Raw genomic sequence first — 23,993 nt, forward strand, 5'->3', positions numbered from 1 at the left:
TGGGATTGAAACCACTGCAGTGAAGGAGGGGGTGGGGCTGGGCCAGGGGGCACTGCCCAGCTAGGATGGTGAATGGGATCTGGGGCAGGGAGCGGAGTGGAGCCCACAGCACTACCACTTGCTCCCTGCCACTGCGTACACTCCCAGGGAGGGCATGAGCAGCACATATCCCCCCCCCAGATTTGTGCGTGGTGTGGATGTGGGCTGCCTGCTGTGGGCTCAGGGCTCTCTGTTCTGTTGCCTTTGCTCCAGGGGTCCCACACTGGCTGTGCACCCCCTGCCTGCCTGGCAAGAGTAGGGGTGGTAAGTTATGCCTCCTGCTGCCAGGTGGCCAGGGGATGTATGGCTGGCGCAGAGCCCTGGGGCAAAGGCAGCAGAGCAGAGAGCCCTGGGCCCACAGCAAGCAGCCGACCTCTGCCCTTGCCCCACCTGGTTCCGCTCTGGTTAGAAGCTTCCCCATGCTTAAAAATGGTGGCAGTGGTGTTTGAACTAAAGCTCATTTGACGAACTGTAGTTCAAGCTCCGCCACCAATGTTTTTAAGTGTCTGGACACTGATCCTTTGGACAAGGTGCCTTTAGCTCCGCCCCATTCCCTTCCGCAGCCCCAGGTCCCATCCATTGCCCTAGCTGGGCAGAACCCTCAGCCCCTGCCCCACTCCCTCCCTCACCATGGGAGCGGGCCTCGACCTGCCCCCCTCCCATGCCCCTTCCCTTCCACAGACTTACCTGCAGGGAGCTGCTCTCCACGCTGTAAACCATTTATCACCGATATGGCTGGTTAATAATCAGCTATTGGTATCAACCAAAAAAATCTTTATTGGTGCACCCCTATTTAAAACCACATTCTTGTGTACTTTGTAGCAAACTGATGTCAGTAGAATCTTTTTACGTTACGCTCAAATTTCTTTTTTATTAATAGAAAATGTATAGGTCAGCTTTGGAAATACAACTTGAATACATGTACATTTTGATAGAAAAAATAAAATATTTTTTCTTCTCACTGTCGTTGTGGTAAACAAGTAGTATATTTTGTTGTGTCTAGGGTGGTACATTTTCTTGAAAAAGTTTTTGCAATACCTTGATAAATTGAATTTCCCAAGTCAGAAGTTATGTCTGACTTTCCCAGAACTCCACAACCACCTCACGATGCTGCTAGGAAACCAAGGTCTGTCTGCGATTTGCTTGAAAGTGGATTGCAAGTTGAGAAGTCATGTGATCCTGCTCTTCAGGAGCCAGAGATTCTGTCAACTCAGGAAGATATGTTTCCTGAGAGCAACTCAGCAGGTATGATGAACTAACTATTGCCAAATATCTATGCAAGGGTTATAACAGTTACGGTTCTGGGTTTAAACTGAGGGTTAGTAGTGGAGGGAGCAGTGCTTTGAGTGAATTTCATGTTACTAATATTTCTGTTAAACTTGAGTGTGCTTTGGAAAGCAGAACACACAAAGTTGCACCAGTTTAACTTTTTAGCTACTCATGTGTTTCACACTTACTGGACCTGCAGATGTTGCTCTCCCAAATCCTTTTCCAATTCCATGTTCAGTGTTGGTCTGCCTGTATTTTGCCAAGAGAGAACTTTGCAGTAGTGAAAATTGGCCCTTATGGTTGTCTGGCTAGCTATGTAGCAGAGTCCCTAATTCAATCTCTTTCCTTTTGCTTCACATAGCTTCAAGCAGTGCCTGTGCCATAACCAGGGTGGAAGAGGGAGGTCCCCTGGCATGCACCCCTGCTGGCACTCTTCACCTCCTGCATCTCTCTGGACAGGGATCCCTTGCACAGGAGAGTCTTTCCATGTAAGCGTAACCTCTCTCCTCCCCTCCCCCCGCCCCCCCTACCTTGTACTAACCTGCATGAGTTTACAACAAAAACAGCCTAACACAACATGGAGGGTTTAATCCATGTTGGAACATAACTTTCAACTGAATTTGTAACTTCCTGCAAACTGATGACTTTTGAAGCTTGATGTGATTAGGAATAATTTTGGTTCCTAACAAAGGTTTCAGGAGTTGAGGACATTGATTGATTTATGGCTTCTCTGTGGGAGCAGACACTGAGCCCCATTAATAATTTTTTCAGTCTTTGTCAAAGGAAAAAGAAGAGATCTTGTAGGTTTTATTGTGAGACAATGGTCCTGTACTTCCCTCTGTTCTGCTTGTTTAAGAAGGATGCTTATTGCCTTCTGCTCTGTTCTTCTGCTGTGTTGGAAGTTGGGAAGGAATTGTAAAATCTATTCAGTTTTAGCTCCAAGCAATGACTGCAGTAGTCTATGTTTTGCCTTGCAGCAGTTCTCCTAAGCTCCCAGTGTCTTGCTGGGATGTCCCCTGCTCCATGCATGTGTCAGGATCTCTGGCAGCTTTTCCTCAAGGACTTTAATGCAGGGTTGGATACACAAAGATGTTTTGGGATGTTTTTGTATGGATGACAAGATGGTGGTGCAAAGTATGGATGTAACTGAGCCTATGCAGATGGAATAGGCTTTTTTTAATCATAGAAGTTTTCTTATTTCTAGTGAAGAGAACTAACAAAGTTAGATTTGTGTTTGGAGTGGAGATATGCTAAGAGCTAGGGCAGAAGGCGAGTGGTGCTGAAAATCATTCTGGTTAGATGAAGATGTGAGCTAGGAACACTGATAATACAAAGGTAAAGGTCCCTGGTAAAGGAAATGACAGATATAGATGAGCAGGGATAGACTGAGTTGCCTCTCTTTGCCTGCAGCCTTGGATCAACACTCCTGTTTGCCAGGATTGCTGCTTACTGAGCCTGGCTTTCCCCACACGCTGCTGCTTTGGATCTCTGTGTCACTGACTGACCCCTCCTGTCTCTCTCACTGTTTTTCTTCTGTGAGTGCCAATCTGTTGGAGACAGCAGCTTTTCTGGCATGCTCAGCCTGTTCCTCCTGGCTCCTCACTGAACATGGCAGTTGATTCTCTACACATGCTTTCTCTGCCATCCTGGACTCCTTTGCCCCTTTTCTTCATCATAAAACCCATCTTCCCCTCCAACCTCAGAGAGCAGGACGTATCTGATGGAAGTCCTATGAGCAAGCTGACTTCCAGCATTAACAGTTCTTTATCTTCCTTTAGTTGAGCTATAGTTCCAGTCAGACATTCTGCTTCTCCACTCTGTCTCCTGTGCCTGCAGTCCCATCTGTAGGTTCAGCACTCCTGACCCTTCTCAAATCTACCTTCAGCTTGTTTCCTGCACAGGATTTTGGTGACAGGATCGGATGTGACCTCTCTCTGCCTCTGTTTCTCTTCTTGCTGTCACTGACCTACAAACCTCTCATCCCCATGCCATACTCAAACTCTTCAGTCTCCCCTAATAACCCCCATCCCAACCCATGATCTGCCTTCTGCCCATCTTCCCCTGTATCCCTTGTTCTCTCCTCAGCCTCTCCCTTTCCTCAGTCTTCTGTCCCTGCCAATAGAAGCAAGCTTTATTTTTTTTCCCCATGTTAACCTTTTCCCCCCTACCTTGTCCCACTTAACTTCTTCAGCAACTGCCCATTTTGCTTCTCCCCTTCATCAGCTGTCTGGGGGGTCCCTCTCCTTCAGTTGGGTTCAGAACCCTTCCCAGTCTGGTTTCGTTCCGCTGCCTTTCACTGAAAGTGCTCTCAGGGAAGTCTCTTGTTGAATCTTCCTAGCCAAAGCTCAAAACCAGTACTCTACCCTTGTATGATATGATAGAGGCATACAACATAAGAAGGAATCCTCCTAACTATTCATTATCTTTCTTAGAATTGGAAAAATGAAGGGGATGCAACCTGAAAGGTAGCAATTTAAAACCAATGAAAGGAATACATTTGTATAGAAATTTGTAATTTGTGAGATCACTACCTTCAGATTATATTTCAGTCCAAATAGCTTTATAACATTTAAAGAAAGATTACCTATGTAAGTGTTCAATGATGAAGTTACCTGGGCTGGACTGAAACGAGGAGATAATTGACTTGGAAGACATGGGTTCAAATCCCTGCTCCATTCACCTCTTTCTACATGTCAGCACTGGGCTTGTTTCCACATTGGTTTTCTCAGATTTAGTGTAGTTGCTGTGTGCCATACACCTGTGTTTTGTAGATATTTGCTTCACAGAAAATGAGCATTTGGTTCTCTGCTCAGGCTCATCTACAAGACCTTCATGGGACTTAGGCTGATTGTGTTGATTAGTGAGCCAGACTCCTGTTGTGAAAAGCTGGAACTAAACTGTGGAATAAGAGGAGTAAATCTTTATACAACTTTTTCTCTCCCTTCCCCACCCCCCACTCCCTGGCTCTGCAGTGATTCTTCAGGCCCAGCTGCTCCTTCTAGTATCTTCAGGTCCAGTGCTCTTATTCCCAGCAGTCCCACAGAACAGGAAGAGACACAAGGTAAAACCTGTCTACATAGGGTTCTGTTTGTTCTCTTTCCATATGCTCTCCTCCAGGTTTTTGTGTGTGTGCATGTGTGCAGTTTTTCCCCAGCCCTGCTTAGAATTACATCAGCATTACAACCTGATGAATAGACAGCTTGCTTTTCCCCCTTCTTTTCTCTGTCTTAACATTTGTGATCATAATAGATTCCTCACGTGCCTGTGCTGTGGACTGTTCCTTGCACATGGCCGTTCCTGTTTCTTTGGAAGAAGGTAAAGAGTTGCAGTCATGAACTACTTCCCCCCCTCTGATGTCCACATTAGAGAATACAGAGGACTAGTACAGTTGTGTTCCTTTCTGCTAAGGTTGTTCTGCATGGAAAGTGCATGCATGGTTCAGACAACACATAAAAGCTGTGTTTGCACCTGAAGACTTAAGTGCCTGGAAGCTTGTCTTCCAAAAAAAATAGTAGTCAACGAATCTTGTTCCTCATATTCGCTGAGCTGTTATAATTACAACAACATTGCTGTAATGTAAGCAAAGCATTCTTCACTGACCTGCTCCTAGGATATGGCTAAACTATTTTTTCTGAAAATTCCTAAAAGAATTCAGCTTGAGGCAAATGCCTGACTTAGAAAATTTTGGCCTAAACAGTTAAAGGTTTGGCAAAGTTATAAGCAGTAAAAAAAACATTGGTCTTCTAATAACAAGTAAAGTAACTTTAAGTACGGGTAACATGCACATAATCCCTAGCGATCAACTTTTACTGGGGTGCACTGATAAAGATTTGCTTGGCCGATACCCGATTATTCTCCAGGCATATTGGCTGATACTGATCCGATAACCAATTTACAGGAGCACGGCCAGGCACCATGGAGAGCAGCTCCCTGCAGGTAAGTCTGTGGAGGGGAAGGAGCATTGGGGCAAATTGGGGCCCACACGGTGAGGGAGGGTGTGCAGAAGGGGCTGGGGCTGCTGTCCAGTCAGGGCAGTGAATGGGACCCGGGGCTGGGGTGGGGAGCGACTCGTCCAGAGAGCATCCAGGCACTTAAAAATGGTGGCAGGTGTGCTTGAACTAAAGCTCATTTGATGAGTTTTAGTTCAAGTGCCACTATCACCATTTTTAAGCGTGGGAACGCTTTTAAGAGCAGAGGCAGGCTGCCTGTTTCGGGCTTGGGGCTCTCTGCTCTGCTGCCTTTGCCTTGGGAGCTGTGCACTAACCGTGTGTCCTTTACCCACCTGGAAGTGGGCACAACTCACCGCTGCCACTACTACCAAACAGGCAGGGGACACATGGCCAGCACATGGCTCCCAGGGCAAAGGTAGCAGAGTGGAGAGCCCTGAGGCCACAGTGGGCAGCATACCTCCACCCCATGCACAAATCTGGGAGGCACGTAGCCCCCCATGCCTCCCTCAGGGGGTGTGTGCAGTGGCAGGGAGCCACCCCCATTTCCTCCCCCTTGCCCCCTGGATGAGCTGCCTGTGGCTTTGTCTTGTTCCCTGTGCTGGTCCTGGGTCTCATTCACTGCCTTGGGCAGCAGCCCCTGCCCCTGCCCCTGCCCCACTCCCTCCCTCACCGTGGGAGCCTTGATCTGCAGCCCCTCCCCCACATGCCCTTTCCCCTCCACAGATTTACCTGCAAGGCACTGGTCTCCACACTGCCTGCCTGTGTTCCTGGCCACGTGCATGCTGTGGCTGTGCGCTTGCACACAGCATCTGGGGGCCCTGGCCAGAAAGTATATTATGTTTATTGGTGATATTATTGGCCATTCTGGCCAAAAAAAGCTGATAGCCAATAATGTTAATTTTCCTTTCTTCGGTGCCATCTGACACACAACCAATACATTGGTGCACCTCTAACTTTTATAATCTCCCTCTTCTGAATTAGATGAACAGATGGATATGGCTGCTCTAGCAGGAAGGGAACTTGACCTGAAGCAACAGAAGGGAGATGAACTGATGGAAGTTGATAATCCTCCTGTCCCATCAGGACCTCCAGTGCTACCCCAGGCTTCGACTCCAGTGTCCCAGAGTGCACCAGTCTTTACTTCTGGATCCTTTCCTGTACCATCACAACCAGAGTTCTCCCATGTAGGTGTTGAAGCAGACATTGCCCCTTTAACTACTCCCGCAACATTTTCCCTGCTATTTTCATGTATCTGGTTGCAAGGGATTAGTGTGTGGGTCAGTCTTTAGCTGTAGCATGTGGGGTTCTCTGGCTTGCTTGGTTCTGCGAGTTTTTCCTGTCCCTATCAGTTCATCTGTTTGTTAATATTTTGCTCTGAACTTATGTTACATACATATATCTAAAGAAAAACTGTGGTCTGAAGCACAAAGGGACCAAACCAGAGTCTGCGGTCTCTTATTCTGTTCTGGGAATTTGTGAGATTCTCCTTAAAATGTTTTTGAAAGTTGTATGCTTTCAGGGACTGAATTGCATGTTCTGTGTCTCAATGTGCATCCTCCAACTAGACTTCCCTTGGGACATGTCATTCAGAGGGGAGCTGTGTGTGACCCCAGCACCTTTCATGATTATGGAGAGAGTGAAACCCTAGTATTTTATAGTATCGCATTTGAAATGCTTTGTTACAGGAAACTAATTGCTACCATTTTCCTTGCCTTTTAGTCTTTACCGTGGTCATTTTGCTACGCAAAGCTAGTTTACTGTTCAAAAGGTATGGATACGTATGGGTCATTTATGGTCTGAAAACATCCATAGTTGCATAGTTTCATGTTTGTAGGGTTGGAAGTGACGTGAGCAGATCATTGAGTCCAACCCCCTGCCATGACAAGAAAGAGTACGGGGGTCAAACAACCCCAGCAAGGTGTTCATCTAGCCTCCCCTTAAAGACCCCCAGGATAGGAGCCAGCACCACTTCTCTTGGAAGTTGGTTCCAGATCCTAGCCGCCCTGACAGTGAAGTAGCGCCTCCTAATATCTAGCCTAAATCTACCCTCTGCCAGCATGTGACCATTATTCCTAGTCACTCCTGGTAGTGCTCGGGAGAACAGGGACTCCCCTAATGCCTGCTGGTCCCCTCTGACTAGTTTGTAACAGGCCACTAGATCTCCCCTCAGCCCTCTCTTGTGGAGGTTGAATAGGTTCAGGTCCTGTAGCCTCTCCTTGTAGGGCCTGCCCTGCTGCCCCCTGATCATGCGAGTGGCCTCTGCACCCTCTCCATGTTGTCCACATCCCTCCTGAAGTGCAGCGCCCAGAACCGGACGCAGTACTCCAGCTGCGGCCTGACCAGGGCATTTTTATTAGTCCAAGGTAGAAGGGTTAAAACTATTGGGAGAACAAAGCAAGAGTTGCAAGCTGGTCACTTCTCTTCCTGAGCCAAAAAGAACTTGGATTTTCCTAAAGCACTTAATGTAGCACTTCAGCAGCCTTGGAGTGTCCCTTCCTCGTCATGTGAGATCAAAGTTGAAGACTGAGAGGGGATTTAATAACAGCCTTCAGCTATCTGCATGGTGGTTCCAAAGAGGATGGAGCTGGACTGTTCTCCATGGTGGCAGATGGTGGAACAAGGAGCAATAGTCTTGAGGTGCAGCAAGAGAAGTTTAGGTTAGATGTGAAGGAAAACTCTCACTAGGAAGGTAGTGAAGCACTGGAATAGGCTACCCGTAGACGTGGTAGAATCTCCATCTTTGGAGGTTTTGAAGATCTAGCTAGATGGCCTTGGCTGGGATGATGTAGTTGGGGCTGGACCTGCTTTGAGCAGACGGTTGGACAAGATGTGACCTCCTGAGGTCCCTTCGAACCTTCATTCTCTATGATTCTGTGACTCAAGGATTGCATCCCTCTCTGTTGGGGATACTGAAAGAGAAGTGAAGGAGGGTCACTTCCCTGCACAACCGGAGGGCAGCTATGGCTCAGGCAAGTGGGAAATAGGTTCCCAAGATTTTAGGTCCTGGTGCATGAATTTGTTTTGTTCCCAAACCTCAGGGTTTCTGCTAAGAGTAAACAAGCTGCCTTGTCTTGATTGCCTTGCTGCTGGATGGATTAGACCGGTGTTTCTCAACCCATGGTACGCGTACCCCTAGGGGTATACAAGACACAGGTAGGGGGTACGTGGGTGCCATGTTTTGAGTTTGGCCAGCCCTCCCTCCCCAGCCTGGTGGATTGGAGGCGTCTTTGCCTGTTCAGGCTGGAAGTTCCAGCCACCGCCCCTCCCTCTGCGTCCAGTGCAACGGGGCTTTCACTCCCCGGTGTCACTGTACCAGGGGACAGGGAGGGGGGCCCCTGCACAGGCTGCTTTGCCCCAGGCCGTGGTCTGCAAGGAAAAAGTGGGACTCAGCTTGCGGTGGCAAAACCAGAAGTGCCATGGTGGGACTTCCGGTTTCACTTTTGCTATGTCGATCATAAGGTACCAAAGGAAGGCTAAGGCAGAGATGGAACTAGGGCTAGCAACAAGGATCAAGGACAACAAAAAGTCCTTTTTTAAATGCATAGGGAGCAAAAAGAAGGCACCAGGCAACATGGGGCCCCTGGAGGATATGCTTGGCAGTCTGGTGGTTGCACCAGAGGAAAAAGCAGATCTTTTTAACAAATTCTTTGCCTCCGTTTTTCTGAGCAGGGACCGGGACTTCTCCCCCGCTGGCATACAGGACAGACTCAGGAGTGACTCTGCCAGGCCTGGGGTCAGGGAGGACTGAGTTAGGGAACTTCTGGAGGGGCTGGATGTGTTCAAATCAGCAGATCTAGACATTCTCCACCTCAGGGTGCTGAGGAAATTGGCAGGGGTCATCACGGGTCCCCTGGCACAGCTTTACAAGTACTCATGGTGCTCTGGTGTGGTACCAGAAGACTGGAAGAAGGCTAATGTGGTCCCCATTTTCAAAAAAAGGGAGGAGGGAAGACCTGGGCAACTACAGGCCCGTTAGTCTTACTTTGGTCCTGGGGAAGCTCTTTGAGAAAATTACTCTGGAGCACATTTGCGAGGGACCAGCAGCAGGGAGGATGCTCAAGGGCAACCAGCGTGGTTTCATTAGGGGTAGGTCCTGTCAGACCAACCTGATTGCCTACTACAATCAGGTCACAAAATCCTTGGATGTAGGTGTCGTGGTGGACATAGTTTTTCTGGACTTCAGGAAGACCTTCGATACTGTCTCCCACCCCATTCTCATTAAAAAGCTAGGTGACTGTGGTATTGATGCCTACACAGTCAGATGGGTCACAAATTGGCTAGGGGGCGGCACTCAGAGAGTGGTGGTGGATGGGTCATTTTTGACCCGGTGGGATGTGGGCAGTGGAGTCCTCCAGGGCTCGGTCCTCAGGCCCGTACTGTTCAATCTTTTTATCAGGGACTTGGACGAGGGGGTGAAAAGCACCCTGTTCAGATTCGCTGACGACACCAAGATTTGGGGCGAGGGGCACGCTAGAAGGGAGGGACAGGATACAACTATACCTGGACAGGTTACAGGGGTGGGCAAATGAGAATAGGATGGGATTCAATACTGACAAGCGCAGAGCACCGCAGTTGGGCAGGAAGAACCAGCAGCATGCCTATAGGCTGGGGAACTCTCTTCTTGAAAGTATGATGGGAGAAAGAGATCTTGGAGTCATTATCGATTCTAAAATGAACATGGGCCGCCAATGTGAGGATACGATCAGTAAAGCTAACTGCAACTTGTCATGCATCCACAGATGCATCATGAGCAGGTCCAGGGAGGTGATCCTTCCCCTTTATGCGACACTGGTTAGGCTGCAGTTGGAATACTGCGTCCAGTTCTGGGCGCTGCACTTCAGGAGGGATAAGGCCAGCACTGAGGGGGTCCAGAGGAGGGCCACTCACATGAATCGGGGGCAGCAGGGCAGACCCTACAAGGACAGGCTATGGGACCTGAACTTGTTTGGCCCTCACAAGAGAAGGCTGAGAGGGGATCTAGTGTCCATGTATAAAGTTACCGGGGGACCAGCGGGGAATGGGAGAGACCCTGTTCCCCTGAGCACCTCCCAGAATAACAAGGAACAACAGCCACAAGTTGATTGAGAGTAGGTTCAGGCTGGACATCAGGAGGTGCTACTTAACAGTCAGGGCAGCCAGGATCTGGAACCAGCATCCAAGGGAAGTGGTGCTGGCTCCTAGCTTAGGGATCTTTAAAAGGAGGCTTGATAACTACCTAGCTGGGGTCATTTGAGCTTAAACTTAGTAGGGATCATAAGAGCCCTATATTCATTCCTGCCCAGGGCAGGGGGCCAGACTAGATGATCTGCTCAGGTCCCCTCCAACCCTGCTTCTGTGAAACTATGAAAGGTTGAGAACCACTGGATTAGACAGCCTGCCTTCAGGAGAGTGTATACTGAAGAGTGCTTTTTTTTCTTATCTCTGTATCCCTTTAGGATATTTTCATTCCAACTCCAAGTCTAGAGGATAGGCCTGGAAGAGAAGAGAAAGCTGGTGCCTTACCTGATGTGTGCTTGACAGCAGATAACTCTGGACCCATGGAGGCTGTGCTTAAAATTCCTACAGAGGGTCCTATGTTTTCAGAGACCAGTGATTCCTGTAAACTAGTGTTCTCTGCAAGTGAATGTAGCCAGCCCATAAAGATAGAAGGAACTACAGGCTCCTTGAAGACTGACCAGGACAGTGAATCCACACAGGTAGAGATGGATTCCACACCCCAAGCTTTGGAGCTGAAACTCTGTTCCACGGAGAATGACAGCGTGCAGCTGAGAATGAGTGAGGACAGCCAAATTCTAATGGAAGAGAATGGTGAAAAAGCAGAAGAGGGCGAGACCATGAGAGTGCCTGCCACTCCTGCGGCTGCTGCAGGTGTAACAGCAGATGGAACTGTGGCACAGACAAGTTGCATTGATTGCATGTGTGAATCTGGAGGTCAGGCTATTGCAACTCTAGCCAGTCAGCCTGACACTTTGCCATGTGTTTTGGGTCGAGAAGCAGTGACTGAGATTAAGGAAAAACTGCTGAGAGGCGGGCCTGAGTTGGAAGCAGTTCCTGAAACTCAGTGTGAGGAACAAGATGAGAGGTGTGCAGATGAGAAGCAGCTAGAGGAAGAAGGGTCCCCTCTGTGCCAAACCCTCTCTCAGGGCCTGACTGTTCTAAGGGAAGAGCAGCATCACAAAGGCCAGGAAGTGATGGAAGTGGAATCTGCTGAGGGTTCTAGCAAAAATTGTAAAAAGCTATGTGAACTGAGCCAAAGGGATCAGAAGACTGGAAAGAAAGAGGCCTCCAAAGGCTTGGGTGTTGTGGAAGCGAAGGACATGGAGGGCTTGTCCTTGAAGGCTGATCAAGAAACCATGCCAAAGCTCAGTGACCTTGCCTCTCAGCCTCTTGTGGGAGAGTCACTGGGACAACAGGATGGCTCTTGGCCTCAGTTACCGGCAGGTGTTCCCCCAGCAGTGGTGTTGTGTGCCAAAAAGCATTCAGATGTTCAAGGGAACAGGGATCAAAGTGAAAGCCATCTGGAACAGGATCAGGAAATGGAATGGGAGAGTCAGGAGCAGCCTCTGGCGAGAGGGAACGAGGTGTCTGTGACCCTGCCAGAGAACCAGCAGCTCCCTCCAAAAACAGGGGATGAAGTGCCCCTGACCCTTCCAGAGAGCCAGCAGCCACCACCAGAGACGGAGGATGAGGTGCCCCTGACCCTGCCAGAAAACCAGCAGCCACCTCGAGAGATAGGGGATGAAGTGTTTGCTGCCCTACGGGAGAACCAGCAGCTGCCTCCAGAGACAGGGAATGAGGTGCTGGTGACTGCACAGGAGAGCCAGCCACCTCCTCTGGGAATAGGGCAGAAAGTGCCTGCAGCCCTGCCAGAGAGCCAGCTGCCCCCTCTGGGGAGAGGGGATGACGTGCCAACAGCTGTGCCAGAGAGCCAGCCGCCCACGCTAGGGAGAGGGGATGAGGTGCCAACAGCCTTGCCGGACAGCCAGCCACCCACACTAGGGAGAGGGGACCAGGAGCCCGCAGCCATGCCGGAGAGCCAGCCCCCCACTCTGGAGAGAGGGAATGAGGTTTCTGCAGCCCTGGGGAGAGGGGACCAGGTGTCTGCAGCCCTGCCAGAGAGCCAGCCACCCCCTCTCATTCTGCCAGAGAAAGCAGAAGATATGCCGGAAAAACAGATGAAGACCACGTGCCTGGAGCAAGAGGAGGCGCAGCTGCAGGGAAGGGCAGATGACCACTTCCCCAGCCCATCCAGTGGTGAGTGCTCATAGACCTGCCAGTGATGGAGAGTCTCTGCTGTATGCTGTCCTCAGCTTCTCCGGCAGGGTTTTCCAGTCTAATGTAGTTGTGTGAGCGCAGAATTGCCCTGGGGTTTGCCATTCAGCTTCTTGCTCTTTCCCATCCTTGCTTCAAGTGGCTGTGTCAAGGTTGTCCACTCCTTTCACTTTCCTGACCATTCGTGTTCCCCTGTTGCAGGACTCTATTGTTGCCAGACTTTGAAAGCACAGGGTACATTCCTGCTGATGAATGCTCAAGGAGTTTGTGACTCCACTGCTTTGCTAGGAACCACAGCACTAGTGCTGGTGATGGGCAAGGCAGGCCCTTCTCTGTGTCCCCCCTCTACCCTCTGTCAGGCATTCTCTGTCTATAACTTTTTCTCTTGTCCTGGCATTCTCAAGTGGTTTAAGTTTTGGGGGTTTTTTGGGTGGGGGAGGGAAGTAGATGGCTGTCTTTTAAATTAAATGAGTGTGTTTCCGTGCTTGGATGCGCAAGTCAGCTCTCTATAACACCAATGAGACTGTTCATTGACTTTTGTCTGGCACCCTTTTGGTGCACAGTTGGGTCTGTAAGCAAGAACACTGGGACACTTCCCCTAAATTCTGCAAGGAATCTGCCTTTGTAAAGGAAGTTCTTTAATCTCATGAGTTTCACATACATGACCAAATACCAATGTAAAGTTTCATTAGAAGTTGGTTTAATTGTATATGTTGAGATTTTAGCTACAAAAGCGGGAGTTAAGGGTTCTTGGGGCTGGTGTCAACCCTGTAGACCCCCTCTGCCTATGAATTTGCAACACAAGGGATTGACAGCAGTGGATAATAACTGATTCAGTAATTGGATTTCCTTCTTCCCTACTTCAGATTTTGCAAATTTCACAAGTTACCTTTTTCCTCACCAAAATGGCTATCTGCTGCAGAGCAGTGACTAGAGCCTTCATACTCGTAACACTTCCACTGAGCTACGCGATGCGTTCTTTCCTCTGGGTGTGTTGGTGTACCTGAGTTTAGGTTGGTTTACAACAGTTTTCCCACTGTGAACTAAATGTATCTTTCTGTCCTGTTTGGATAGTGGAGGCTATTTCTACCTCTGAATTTGGCAGTCATGAGAGTCTGGAAATGCTGACTGTCAGTTGGGTGATTGTGGGCTGTTTTCTGTTTGCAGCCCTGCAAAGACTGTGTTATGCTAAATTGGTTTTATCTAAATCCTCACAGTGACTTCCTGGGTGCATTAGCCCTGAGAGGAATGTAGGTCCATGAAAGCAATGTGTATTTTTTATATGTAATAATGCTACACAATTCTGTTGAACTAAATTAGATGCTCTGCAGGAAAAGAAAATTTGTGGGTGGTCTGACAGATTCAGATTTGCCCAATCTGGGGTCTTGACCAGTGGAATGTATAAAAAACGTAGATTAGGTAGAATTCGTCTTACTTTTTGGGGGTGAAGGACCAGGGCAGGATTATTGTCTGGAGTCTTTTCTGCACAGCTTTGTCCAAGTGATTATGCTTTTTAACTCTGGACACAAGGAACTAGACAGTATAATAATAGGTACTGCTGTCAAAATATTTTCCTGATGTTCGCCTTAAATTTTCCTCTGAAATTGTTTCTGCTACTGCTAAACATGGAACAATTCTGCTCCCTACTCATAAAAAGCCTCTTTCTTACTTCCTCTTCAGTCTTTGTTTAGCTAAGATGTACGTGTACTTATGACACTTTGCTTTTCAGTCTCGTTAGCCCTTTAATCAATTCTTTTGCCCTTCTCTGAATTACTTTTATGCATTCTCCAGCTAAAAATCATTCCTTCATTGCCTTTTTTTTAGCAGCTGTAGCTGCTGCTTCCTGGTAGACTTTCCATTTCCTTATTCGATTCCCTGCCCTTTTTCTCAGTTTCTGTGACATGAACCATGCTGACTCCTGGAGCTTGTGGCCCCGGTTGGAAAGGTCATGGAATTCCAAGTGGCAGATTTCAAAAAAGAAGCCAGATGACGAGATTCCTCCTTTATGGCTGAACAGAAGTAGGTGAGATGAATTTGAGGTGTTAGTTAGTGAGTTGGTTAGAAGTTTGGATGGTGTATTTGTGTGTTTCCAGTACTAGACTTGGTGAGAAGTTTTGAGGAAGGTGACCATGTAATCAAATGAAGCAGTGACTGAGAAGAGACTTCAGAAGCGTGAGAGTAGGAAGTGGGTCTGTTTATACAGCAAGCAATATGACTTTTTCCTTCTAAGGACATGTTATCTGAATTGCCTTCATTACATTGTAAGATCCCCAGTCACTTTCCACAGGGTTGGTTAGGAGTTCCTCTGTCCTCTCTTTTTGACATCATTCAGGGTTTCTGGTGTGAACAGGTAATGACAGTTTGTCATCTCAGACTTGGGACCTTTGTCTTTGTGTAGTTTTTATCCTACTCAATTTTACCTCAGCCTTGCCTCATTCTATATTATGGTTTCTGTTTGAATGAGACAAAGCCATTTAAGAAGTCGCATGAACTTTTCAGTTCAAAGCAAAAGAAGTACTGCTTCCATTTATTCTTGTGAAAATGAATTCAGATATTTGTGGAAGAGCTGCACCATGTGTAGTGTGGCAGTACTTTGGGGGCTTCAGAGGTCATTCTTCTAGCATGGTGGTTCTCAACTGGGGTGCTGTGGCACGCATTAGTGCTGTGCGACCTCCTCAGGGCTGCTGCAGCAGCCAGGTAAAACCACCCTGTATGCCCTGCCTGCATTAGGGCTCTCTAATCAGCCTAAAGCAAGCAGGAGCTGCCTTAGTGTTGTGCAGTGCTTTCTGGTCTGGTGCCTGCCACCTATGCTGCTCTTGCCAGCAGGTGTGGATGGAACTGTCCACTTCTCTTTCCAGAGGTGTAGGGAGGTGCTGGGGTAGGTAGGGTTCCACAGCAGGAGGCAGCTCCTTTGGCTTTAGAAAGTCTGCTTTGGCTTTAGAAAGCTGTAATGCAGGATGAGCCTGTGTGTGGCGCAGCCCTTCCCGGGCAGGCTGGGCAGTATCATCTGGGGGCAGCAGAACCTGGCTAAGAAGCACTGAAGTAGTTGAGGTCGTATCAGCAGTGGTTCTTAGCTGCAGGTGCTGCCACATTCAGACGTGGAGGTGGGGTGCAGTGACCCTGACAAGGTTGAGAACTGCTGTTCTAGCACATAGACAACGAGAGCTGGAAGGGACCGCAGGTGGTCACATCTTATCCAGCCCCTTGCTCAAATCAGGACTAACCCAACTAGATTTCCATGGTGTAGCACTGGAATGCGTCTGTCAGAAAGGTCCCCATTCCTGCAGTTCTTTCCACATGTTCTGTGAAACACATACTGTCTCTACTTGGTATCTAGCTCTGCTGCTCAGTTTGAGGGGGCAGATTCTCAATTCTTGCTTTAATTGGGAATATTTCTGGGGGTTGCATTAGTAACTGTACCTTCAGGCATGGTCGCACACGACACTTCAATGATTTAAATGCAGTTTAACTTGAAGCAGACAGATGCACAAACCTATTAAACATTAAACTGTTTTAAAGCTGCCTGAAACTGTTCAAAAGTTTACTTGAAAAATAAAGTGCTGTTTGGAACTGGTTTTTTGTGGACACCAGGTGTTCCTGGTTGGTTCTCCAGGCCTTCCACATTGCATTGCCCCTCACCTGCCCCACTCCACTGCAGCACCTGGCCACACTGGGCCACAGCCAAAACTCTCCAGCCCAGCCACCCCTTTTCTATTCCATTTTGTTAGCACTTTTTATCACTGAGCCCCTGTGAAAGCATCTTTCTAACAACCAGTCACTCCCTACCTAAGCACAGCTGTGCATCGTGCCCCACCAGCCCCTGCAAGCACTACTGCCTCCCGTAGTCAGACGAGCATCTGCAAACTGATTAAGTGCAGGCCAATGGAATTTACTGAACCCATGCTTAGGAGAAGGACAAGCAGACAAGGGATAGTGCACTCAGCCACAGGTTGCCAACTCCCTGGGACTTGAAGCATGGGTGCAAGCATCCTCCTTCTCACTTACCCGCTGTGAGGCAGGCTGGGTTGGGTGCTTGATCCTACCCCCGCTGTTGGAGCTGCAGCTCTTCACATGGTTGTGAAACAGTTCCCAAACCAGTTCACAGACTAGCTGGTTCAGAGGTGTAGCTTTTGTAAACAGCAAATACTTTGTCAGATGACTGTGACAAGGAAGAAGGGAGTAAACCACACTCTTTGAGAATTGGATAACCGACATGGATCTATCTCGGGTATTTGCCCATGTTACATCTATGCAGCCTTTCTTCTTGCAATCGTAGACAAATAGTGCTGGAAAGGGCCTCGGGAGGTCATCTTGACCAATCCTTTCTTCATCTGTGTCTAAACCAGTCCAGACAATTGTATGTCTAATCTCTTCTTAAAAACTAGTAATCATGGAGGTTCCACAGTCTCTCTAGGTAGCCCATTCCAATGCTTATCTCCTTTCCTATACAACCTAAATTTCCTTTGTATTTAAAGACTCTTACTTCCTATCTTGTCCCCTGCATGTACATAGTATAGTCTGTCACCATCTTCTTTATACCCACTCTTCAGATATTTGAAGACTGTTATCAAGTCCCCCCCCTCAGTCTTTTCTTCTCCAGACGAAATAGCTCCAGGTTGTCCAACTTTTTCTTGTAAGTCAAGTTTTCCAGAATTCTCATTTTTGTTGCTCTCTGCTAGGTTCTTTCTAGCCTGCCCACATCTTTCCTGAAGTGTAGTCTCCAAAACTGGACACAGTACTCCAACTGAGATCTCACCAGTATTGAATACAGTAGGTGTAAATACTTCCTTTAACCTGCAAATGGCACTCCTCTTAATACAACCAAACTTTGGGGCAAAGTATCCACATCTGAAGACAGGAAGGGGATCCAGGCTGACCTGGACAGGCTCAGGAAATGGGCGGACGAGAACCTGATGGTGTTTAACACTGAAAAATGCAAGGTTCTCCACCTTGGGAAGAAAAATCTGCAGCATCCAAAATGCTGGCGTGCATCCATAGATGCTTCTCGAGCAAATCCCGGGACGTCATTCTCCCCTTGTACTCCGCCTTGGGGAGGCTGCAGCTGGAGTACTGCGTCCAGTTTTGGGCTCCACAATTCAAAAAGGATGTGGAGAAGCTTGAGAGAGTCCAGAGGAGAGCCACGCGCATGATCAGAGGTCAGGAAAACAGATCTTACGATGACAGGCTGAGATTCATGGGGCTCCTTCGCCTGGAAAAGCACAGGCTCAGGGGTGATCTGATGGCCACCTATAAGTTTATCGGGGGTGACCACCAGTTTCTGGGGGAATGTTTGTTCACCAGAGCGCCCCAAGGGATGACGAGGTCGAACGGTCATAAACTCCTGCAAGACCGTTTCAGGCTGGACATAAGGAAGAATTTCTTTACTGTCCGAGCCCCCAAGGTCTGGAACAGTCTGCCATCGGAGGTGGTTCAAGCACCTACATTGAACACTTTCAAGAGCAAATTGGATGCTTATCTTGCTGGGATCCTATGACCCCAGCTGACTTCCTGCCCTTTGGGCAGGGGGCTGGACTCGATGATCTTCCGAGGTCCCTTCCAGCCCAAATGTTTATGAAATCTATGGCATCTATGAACCCTGTATCCTGCTGGACTGCTGTTGTGGTTCAGTGATAAAATCCTTGTCTGCCATGCAGGAGACCTGGGTTCAGTTCCTGGACATGCATGTAACTACAGCCATTGAGACATCAAATGTCTCAGTCTGGCCTTTGGATTCTGTCCCAATAGTCTAAAAAGGGAGAGGAAGGTTTGGGCAGCCTCCACTCCTCTGTACTCCTGCCTTGGTATACACATCAACAGTCCTGGTGACCTCCCATGCATACACCACAATCCAGAAGGATCAGTAGTTGCCTACTATGTTCTGTTGGCTTGACTCACTCCACAAGCACACTGAGTCATATATTCGGTGTATGATCAGTGATAACCTAAAGGCCCTGGTCTGCAGGATTGCAGCCTAGCCAGTCTATATTTGTGCATGTGATTGTTCCATCTGAAGTACATGACTATGTGCACTTGTTCTTGCTGACGTTTTTTTTTCAGTTTACCAAAGTGACTTTGCATCCTAAATTTATTTTCCATGGTGTCTGCACCTCCACCTAACTTGATGTTGTCTGAAAATTTGCTAAATGTGCTCTTAATTCCATCTTCCAAGTCATTAGTGAGGTTATTAAGCAGTACTGCAGGACAGATGCCCAGGGAACCCAATTAGACATCAAGCCATAGATGACTACTCTTTGAGAGTGATCCAACTAGTTATGGAACCACCTTACAGTACTTTCATCTAGACTGTATTTTCTTAGCTTACTCGTGACAGTCGTAGAAAGCTGTACTGAAAGCTTTGCTAAGGTTGAGATTATATTATACCCACTGCTTTCGCTGCATCCACAAAGCAGGTCAGCTTGTAAAAGGAAATTACAGGTTGGTTAAGCATGACTTGCTCTTGATGAAGTCATATTAGCTGTTCCGGAACACCTAGTTATCCTCTGAGTGTCTAGAAATAGATTCCTTGATGACAAGTTCTGTAGTCTTTCTGGGTATTGGGGTCAGGCTGACTTGTCTATAATTCCCTGGATCCTCTTCCTTCCCTTTCTTAAAATTGAGCACTATATTTAACCCCCTTCTACTTGTTTGGGACCTTCCCTGACCTCCCTGAATTCTCAGAGGAACTATCCAATGGCTCTAAAATTACCATAATCAATTCCTTGAATACTCTAAGATACATCTCACCCAGCTTCTCTGAGTAATCCATTACCCATTCTTTTCTTCCTGTAGCCTGGTTATCTTCTCCTGTATCCTTGCTGCAAATTATGCTTATAATCTGCTGGCTGATCTTTTTTTCTGAAGGCTACAGGAAAAAGGGCATTAAATACTTCAGTCTTCCTTCCACAATCTATTATTAGGTTGTCTTCTAGATTCAGTAAGGGACTTACACTTCCTTTGGTCTTTCTCTTACCTCTAGCATATGTATAAAGTGCTTTTTTTTGCCTTTTATGTACCTTGCTAACTGCATCTCAGTTTGTGTCTTGTCTTTCTGATTTTATCCTTGCAAGCCTGGGTGATACTTTCATGCTCATTACTATAAACTTGACCACATTTTCACTTCAGTGAGTTTCAGCTCACAGAAGAGTTCACTGTTTAGACAGGCCAGTCCTTGCTACTCGTCCTGTCCTGGCTTAGGTTATTTCTGCACCCTTAATAAAGTCTCTTTAAAGTACAGCCAGCTCTCCTGGACCTTCTTCCCCCCAGACCTACCTCTCATGGGGCCCTGCCAACTGGTTCTCTAAGTTTTGCTAAAGTCTGTTTTCCTGAAGTCCAGTGTCCTTATTCTTCTCTCCTTTCTTTAGGATCTCGGACTCTGGGATGTCATTCATAGATTCACAGATGTTTGGGTTGGAAGGGACCTCAGGTCGAGTCCGACCCCTGCTCTGGGCAGGAAAGAGCGCCGGGGTGAGATGACCCCAGCCAGGCGTATCTCTAGCCTCCTCTTGAAGACCCCCAGGGTAGGGGAGAGCACTTCCTCCCTTGGGAGCCCATTCCAGAGCCTGGCAACTCTCACTGTGAAGTTCTTTCTAATGTCCAACCTGAATCTGCTTTCTGTCAATTTGTGGCCATTGTCCCTAATTACCCCAGGGGGTGCCCTAGTAAATAGCGAATCTCTGATTACCTGCTGCCCTCCCCGATGAATTTGTAGGCAGCCACAAAATCACCTCTCAGCCTTCTCTTGTGAAGGCTGAAGAGATCTAGGTCCCTCAGTTTCTCCTCCTAGGGCCTTGCCCGCAGGCCTCTGACCATACGAGTGGCCTCCTCTGAACCCTCTCCAGATTCTCTGCAACCCTCTTGAAGTGCAGTGCCCAGAACTGGACCCAGTAGTCCAACTGTGGCCTGACCAGTGCCGCACAGAGGGGAAGCATCACCTCCCCGGACCTGTTCGTCATGCATCTGCTAATGGTCATGGTCTGTATTACATAAGTTGTCTCCATGGTCATATTCTCAAATAATTCCTTCCTATTCACAAGCATCAAACTGAGATGAGCTTATCCCTGGTTGGCATCTCCATCTATACCAAAATGTTCTCTTTGATAAACTCCAAATATTTGCTAGACTGCCTGTGCACTGCTGGGTGACTGGCATGTCACAATAATTTAAATCCCCCAGTGCTACCAGGTTTTGCAGCTGGGATGCTCTGACTAGTTATTTGAAAAAAACAACAACTTGAGAATGTAGGGTTTTCAAGTTTGGTTTAAGTAATTGACCTTATTTTTTGTGCTTCTTTTTAATGAGATTTGAGTATTTTAGGTTAATGTTTTTGTTGCATGAGTTTGAATTAATAATCAAAAAATGTGTGCCATCTGATAGAGTTAATGCAGTAATCTGTAACTCTTTGAATTTTCTGAGTTGTACATCTTAAACTCAATTTAAAGGGTTTGCTTTTTGTTTTGTTCTGTGTCTTATATAATACCTTTCAGAACCATCACATCAGCCTTTTAGAGAATTACAAACTTTATAGGTAGGATTACTGCATCCATCAACATAATGCAGCCAGCTTTTGGGATAGAACATAGCCAGTATCATTGTGGCATCGAATATGTACAAGTTTCAGAAGAAACAAGGGATATTATATCCAATTGAAGGAACAGTGATGATTTACATAGGTGAAAGGTAATATGGACTCTTGGTTGGGTATTGAACAGATGTCATGAGAATTTCTGGTACTCTGAAAGCATTTCTAGACCACTTGTACTTGAATTGGCAGCTTCTGAGAGGCACACCCAGACAGTGAAGAATGGATATAATTAGTTTGTTTAATGAAAATGAAGTGCATTTTTTTGGATACTGTTACATGGTCAGTGCAGTCTGGTTAGGGAAACCTGATAATAACGGGTGCTGACAGAAGTAACAACTGAAGTCATTCTGAGCATATTGCTAAAAGCCTCTGGGTGCACATGCAGCTCTTGTAGGACTCCCTAGCTGGAGTGCTTCCAAATTGCCACACTGGCTGGGGACTGTGGGAACCTGTTGCCCTGAGTGCCTCTCCCCTACCAGAACCAGAGATGTACCTTGGGGCTGGAGAGCAGGTACTGCTTCAGAAACTGGGGGTGTCAGGGGAGCTGTGGCCCGGAGAACATGGGGATGTACTTGTCTCTAGCTCTGGCTGCAGCAGGAGGGAGGGCAAAGGGGAAGTTGTACTGGCTGCAGCTGCTCTGCTCTCCTTCGTGCTTCTGTGTGAGCTGCTGAAGCACCCAGGGTCCCTTGTGTCCCCCATAGTGCACACACTTTTGAAGCAGTGCGGTGCTTCAGAACAGTACCGAATTCAAACAGGTTTGGTTGGTATTTTGCAGTGTTTCAGCCACTTCTGGAACCTTTCAGAGGGCACACATGTGCAGCCAGCTCTTTGAAACTTTTCTGTTGGGACTTCTGTTCCTACCTCTGGTGAAATTAGGAGCTGTTGCTCTAATTATGATTCCAAGCTTGAATTCTGGCTTCCATTCCAATCTATCACAGTCTGTAGTACAAAGATAAATTTTAAGGAGGCATGAACAAAGTTCACTTTCCCAGGATATTCTGACCAGAACACTTAGGACTAGGTAACTCTTACTGCAGCTAAACACCTTAAACCTCGTTTGTTCTGTAGATCCATTTCAGACCTGAATTGAGCCCAGTTTAGACAAGATTGAGTTACAGCTTTAAAGATGAAATCTGGCATTTTAGTTGTGCATATTGGTACTCCATTTGGGGGAGCCAGTAGAGTCGGGCCCGAAGACTGTATTGCATGAGGTCATTGCATTCATGCTGAATTACTTTAGCTTTGAGTTGCTTTTAATTGCTTACATTGTAAAGCAACTTGGTTAAAGATTTTAGTGAGCTGCTGTTACTATCTTGTGGTGGCTCAGTGCTTGTGGTGCCACATTGCTTTTATAATTGTACATTTTTCCCTCTAGGTTCATTACTTATTGATGTGACATAGAGCAGTAGTGCCCAGTCTCTGCACCATGGGCCAGATCCTGTGCATGGGGTTGGTCTCTGAACAGGATCCTGTGCCTGGTCAGAACATGGTCCAATTTCAGTCCTTTGGTGTGATCTAGTAGGCTGGCCTGCCCCACACACCTGAATCAGACCATGTGCTGGTGCACAGGGCCACGCTATCTGTCCATGCATGGGTCTGCAAATTTGGCAGCAGAGGAATGGCAGTTAACACGGACACCTCTTCCCTACTGCCAAATTTCCAGACCCTCAGGGAGCCCCATGGGCTGGATGACATAGCTGCATGGGTTGGAGGTTGAACACCCCGGCACAGCTTATGTAAATAAGCACAACTTCTAAGAATGTGCTCTCTAAGAAGATTGGAGACAGAAGTGAGACAGGGAAAAATTAACAATTGTTTTGTGAGTCCCTGACTATAGGTTTCTTTGCATAGTAATTCTTCTAAATTCTCAGTTTTGGTTATCTTCATTATTGCTCGTCTGCAGCCTCATGTTTTTACAACAGGTGTCTCATGGGCCCCACTAATTGTTGGACTTCAGCATCTGAACTTTATGCCATGCAAGGTTCTGTTAAGGTCCCACAGCCTTTTCCAACCCAAAACTCTGAAGGACCCAGACCTGCGCTCCTGCACTGAGGGACCCAGCCAGTGTTGTGCCCCTGCTCCCTTTCTGTCCATGAGAAATACGCTTAAAATTACTTTACAATATAGGGTGCACCAATAAAGATTTTCTTGGCTGATACTGATAGCCGATTATTAACCAACCATATCAGCCAGTGCCAATCCAATAACCATTTTAAAGTACTGACATAAATAAACCAGTGTCTGAATTGTGAGCTCTGCTGTGATGCTGTTAAGTTGCACCAGGGAGTGCCTTAGCTGCCCGTGAGTAAAGGCCTCTGCTTTTTCCCTCACCAAGCACCTAAGGGCTGTTCCGTGCTGTAGATCACAGGTTGGCAGCCTTTTCAAGACGTGGGTTGAAGTGACCTATTTTGGGTCTGTGACAGGCAGGCGCTAGGGCCCCCTGTGTGTTGTCCCTGCTTTAGCATGGGAGCTGCCCCAGCTACCAAAGCCCCAAGTCTGTAGGCTGCTGACGGATGCAGTAGATGATCTGCACGCCGTAGTGTGGCTTACTGCTGTCTGAGACCTTGCTATAGGAAACCGAACACTTCTAGCTAATCTTGGTTGATGTTCAATTATCTAATAGCTGTGATTTTGGGAGAAGTTTTGTGTTCACTTTTTGTTTAATGCTGCTGGTAGCGTGAGCCCTGTAATGCTAGCATTTTTCAGTTTTAACGTGTGCAGCTCAAACCTCATGGTGTCTCGGCAGGTGGGATCTATCTGATGCTAGGCTTTTACAAAGGATGCCTTCTGCAGACAGTGTGTTAAGTGTCTGTGTGACTGAAGAAGGCACTGCGCCTAGTGGTTGCAGACAGCCGTGTTGAAATGCCCATGTTAGCTTTGTG

The 23,993-nt window shown here is 47.4% G+C and overlaps 1 protein-coding gene across 5 annotated transcripts in view; it reads left to right on the forward strand.

The window, feature by feature from the left end:
• The window catches only part of TP53BP1 (tumor protein p53 binding protein 1), a 49,123-nt gene that overhangs the window by 4,693 nt on the left and 20,437 nt on the right, over window positions 1-23,993 (forward strand). For 4 of the 5 annotated variants that reach the window (XM_019533934.1, XM_019533936.1, XM_019533935.1 and 1 more), the window contains exons 7-11: window positions 1,127-1,284; window positions 1,670-1,796; window positions 4,281-4,369; window positions 6,240-6,442; window positions 10,694-12,512. In XM_019533934.1, the coding sequence (XP_019389479.1) occupies window positions 1,127-1,284; window positions 1,670-1,796; window positions 4,281-4,369; window positions 6,240-6,442; window positions 10,694-12,512 (2,396 nt within the window). The remainder of the gene's footprint in view (window positions 1-1,126; window positions 1,285-1,669; window positions 1,797-4,280; window positions 4,370-6,239; window positions 6,443-10,693; window positions 12,513-23,993) is intronic. The other variant, XM_019533938.1, reaches the window with a different exon arrangement.

This window comes from Crocodylus porosus, unplaced genomic scaffold (genome assembly GCF_001723895.1).
Source record: "Crocodylus porosus isolate Cpor-Errol unplaced genomic scaffold, CroPor_comp1, whole genome shotgun sequence".
NCBI lineage: Eukaryota > Metazoa > Chordata > Crocodylia > Crocodylidae > Crocodylus > Crocodylus porosus.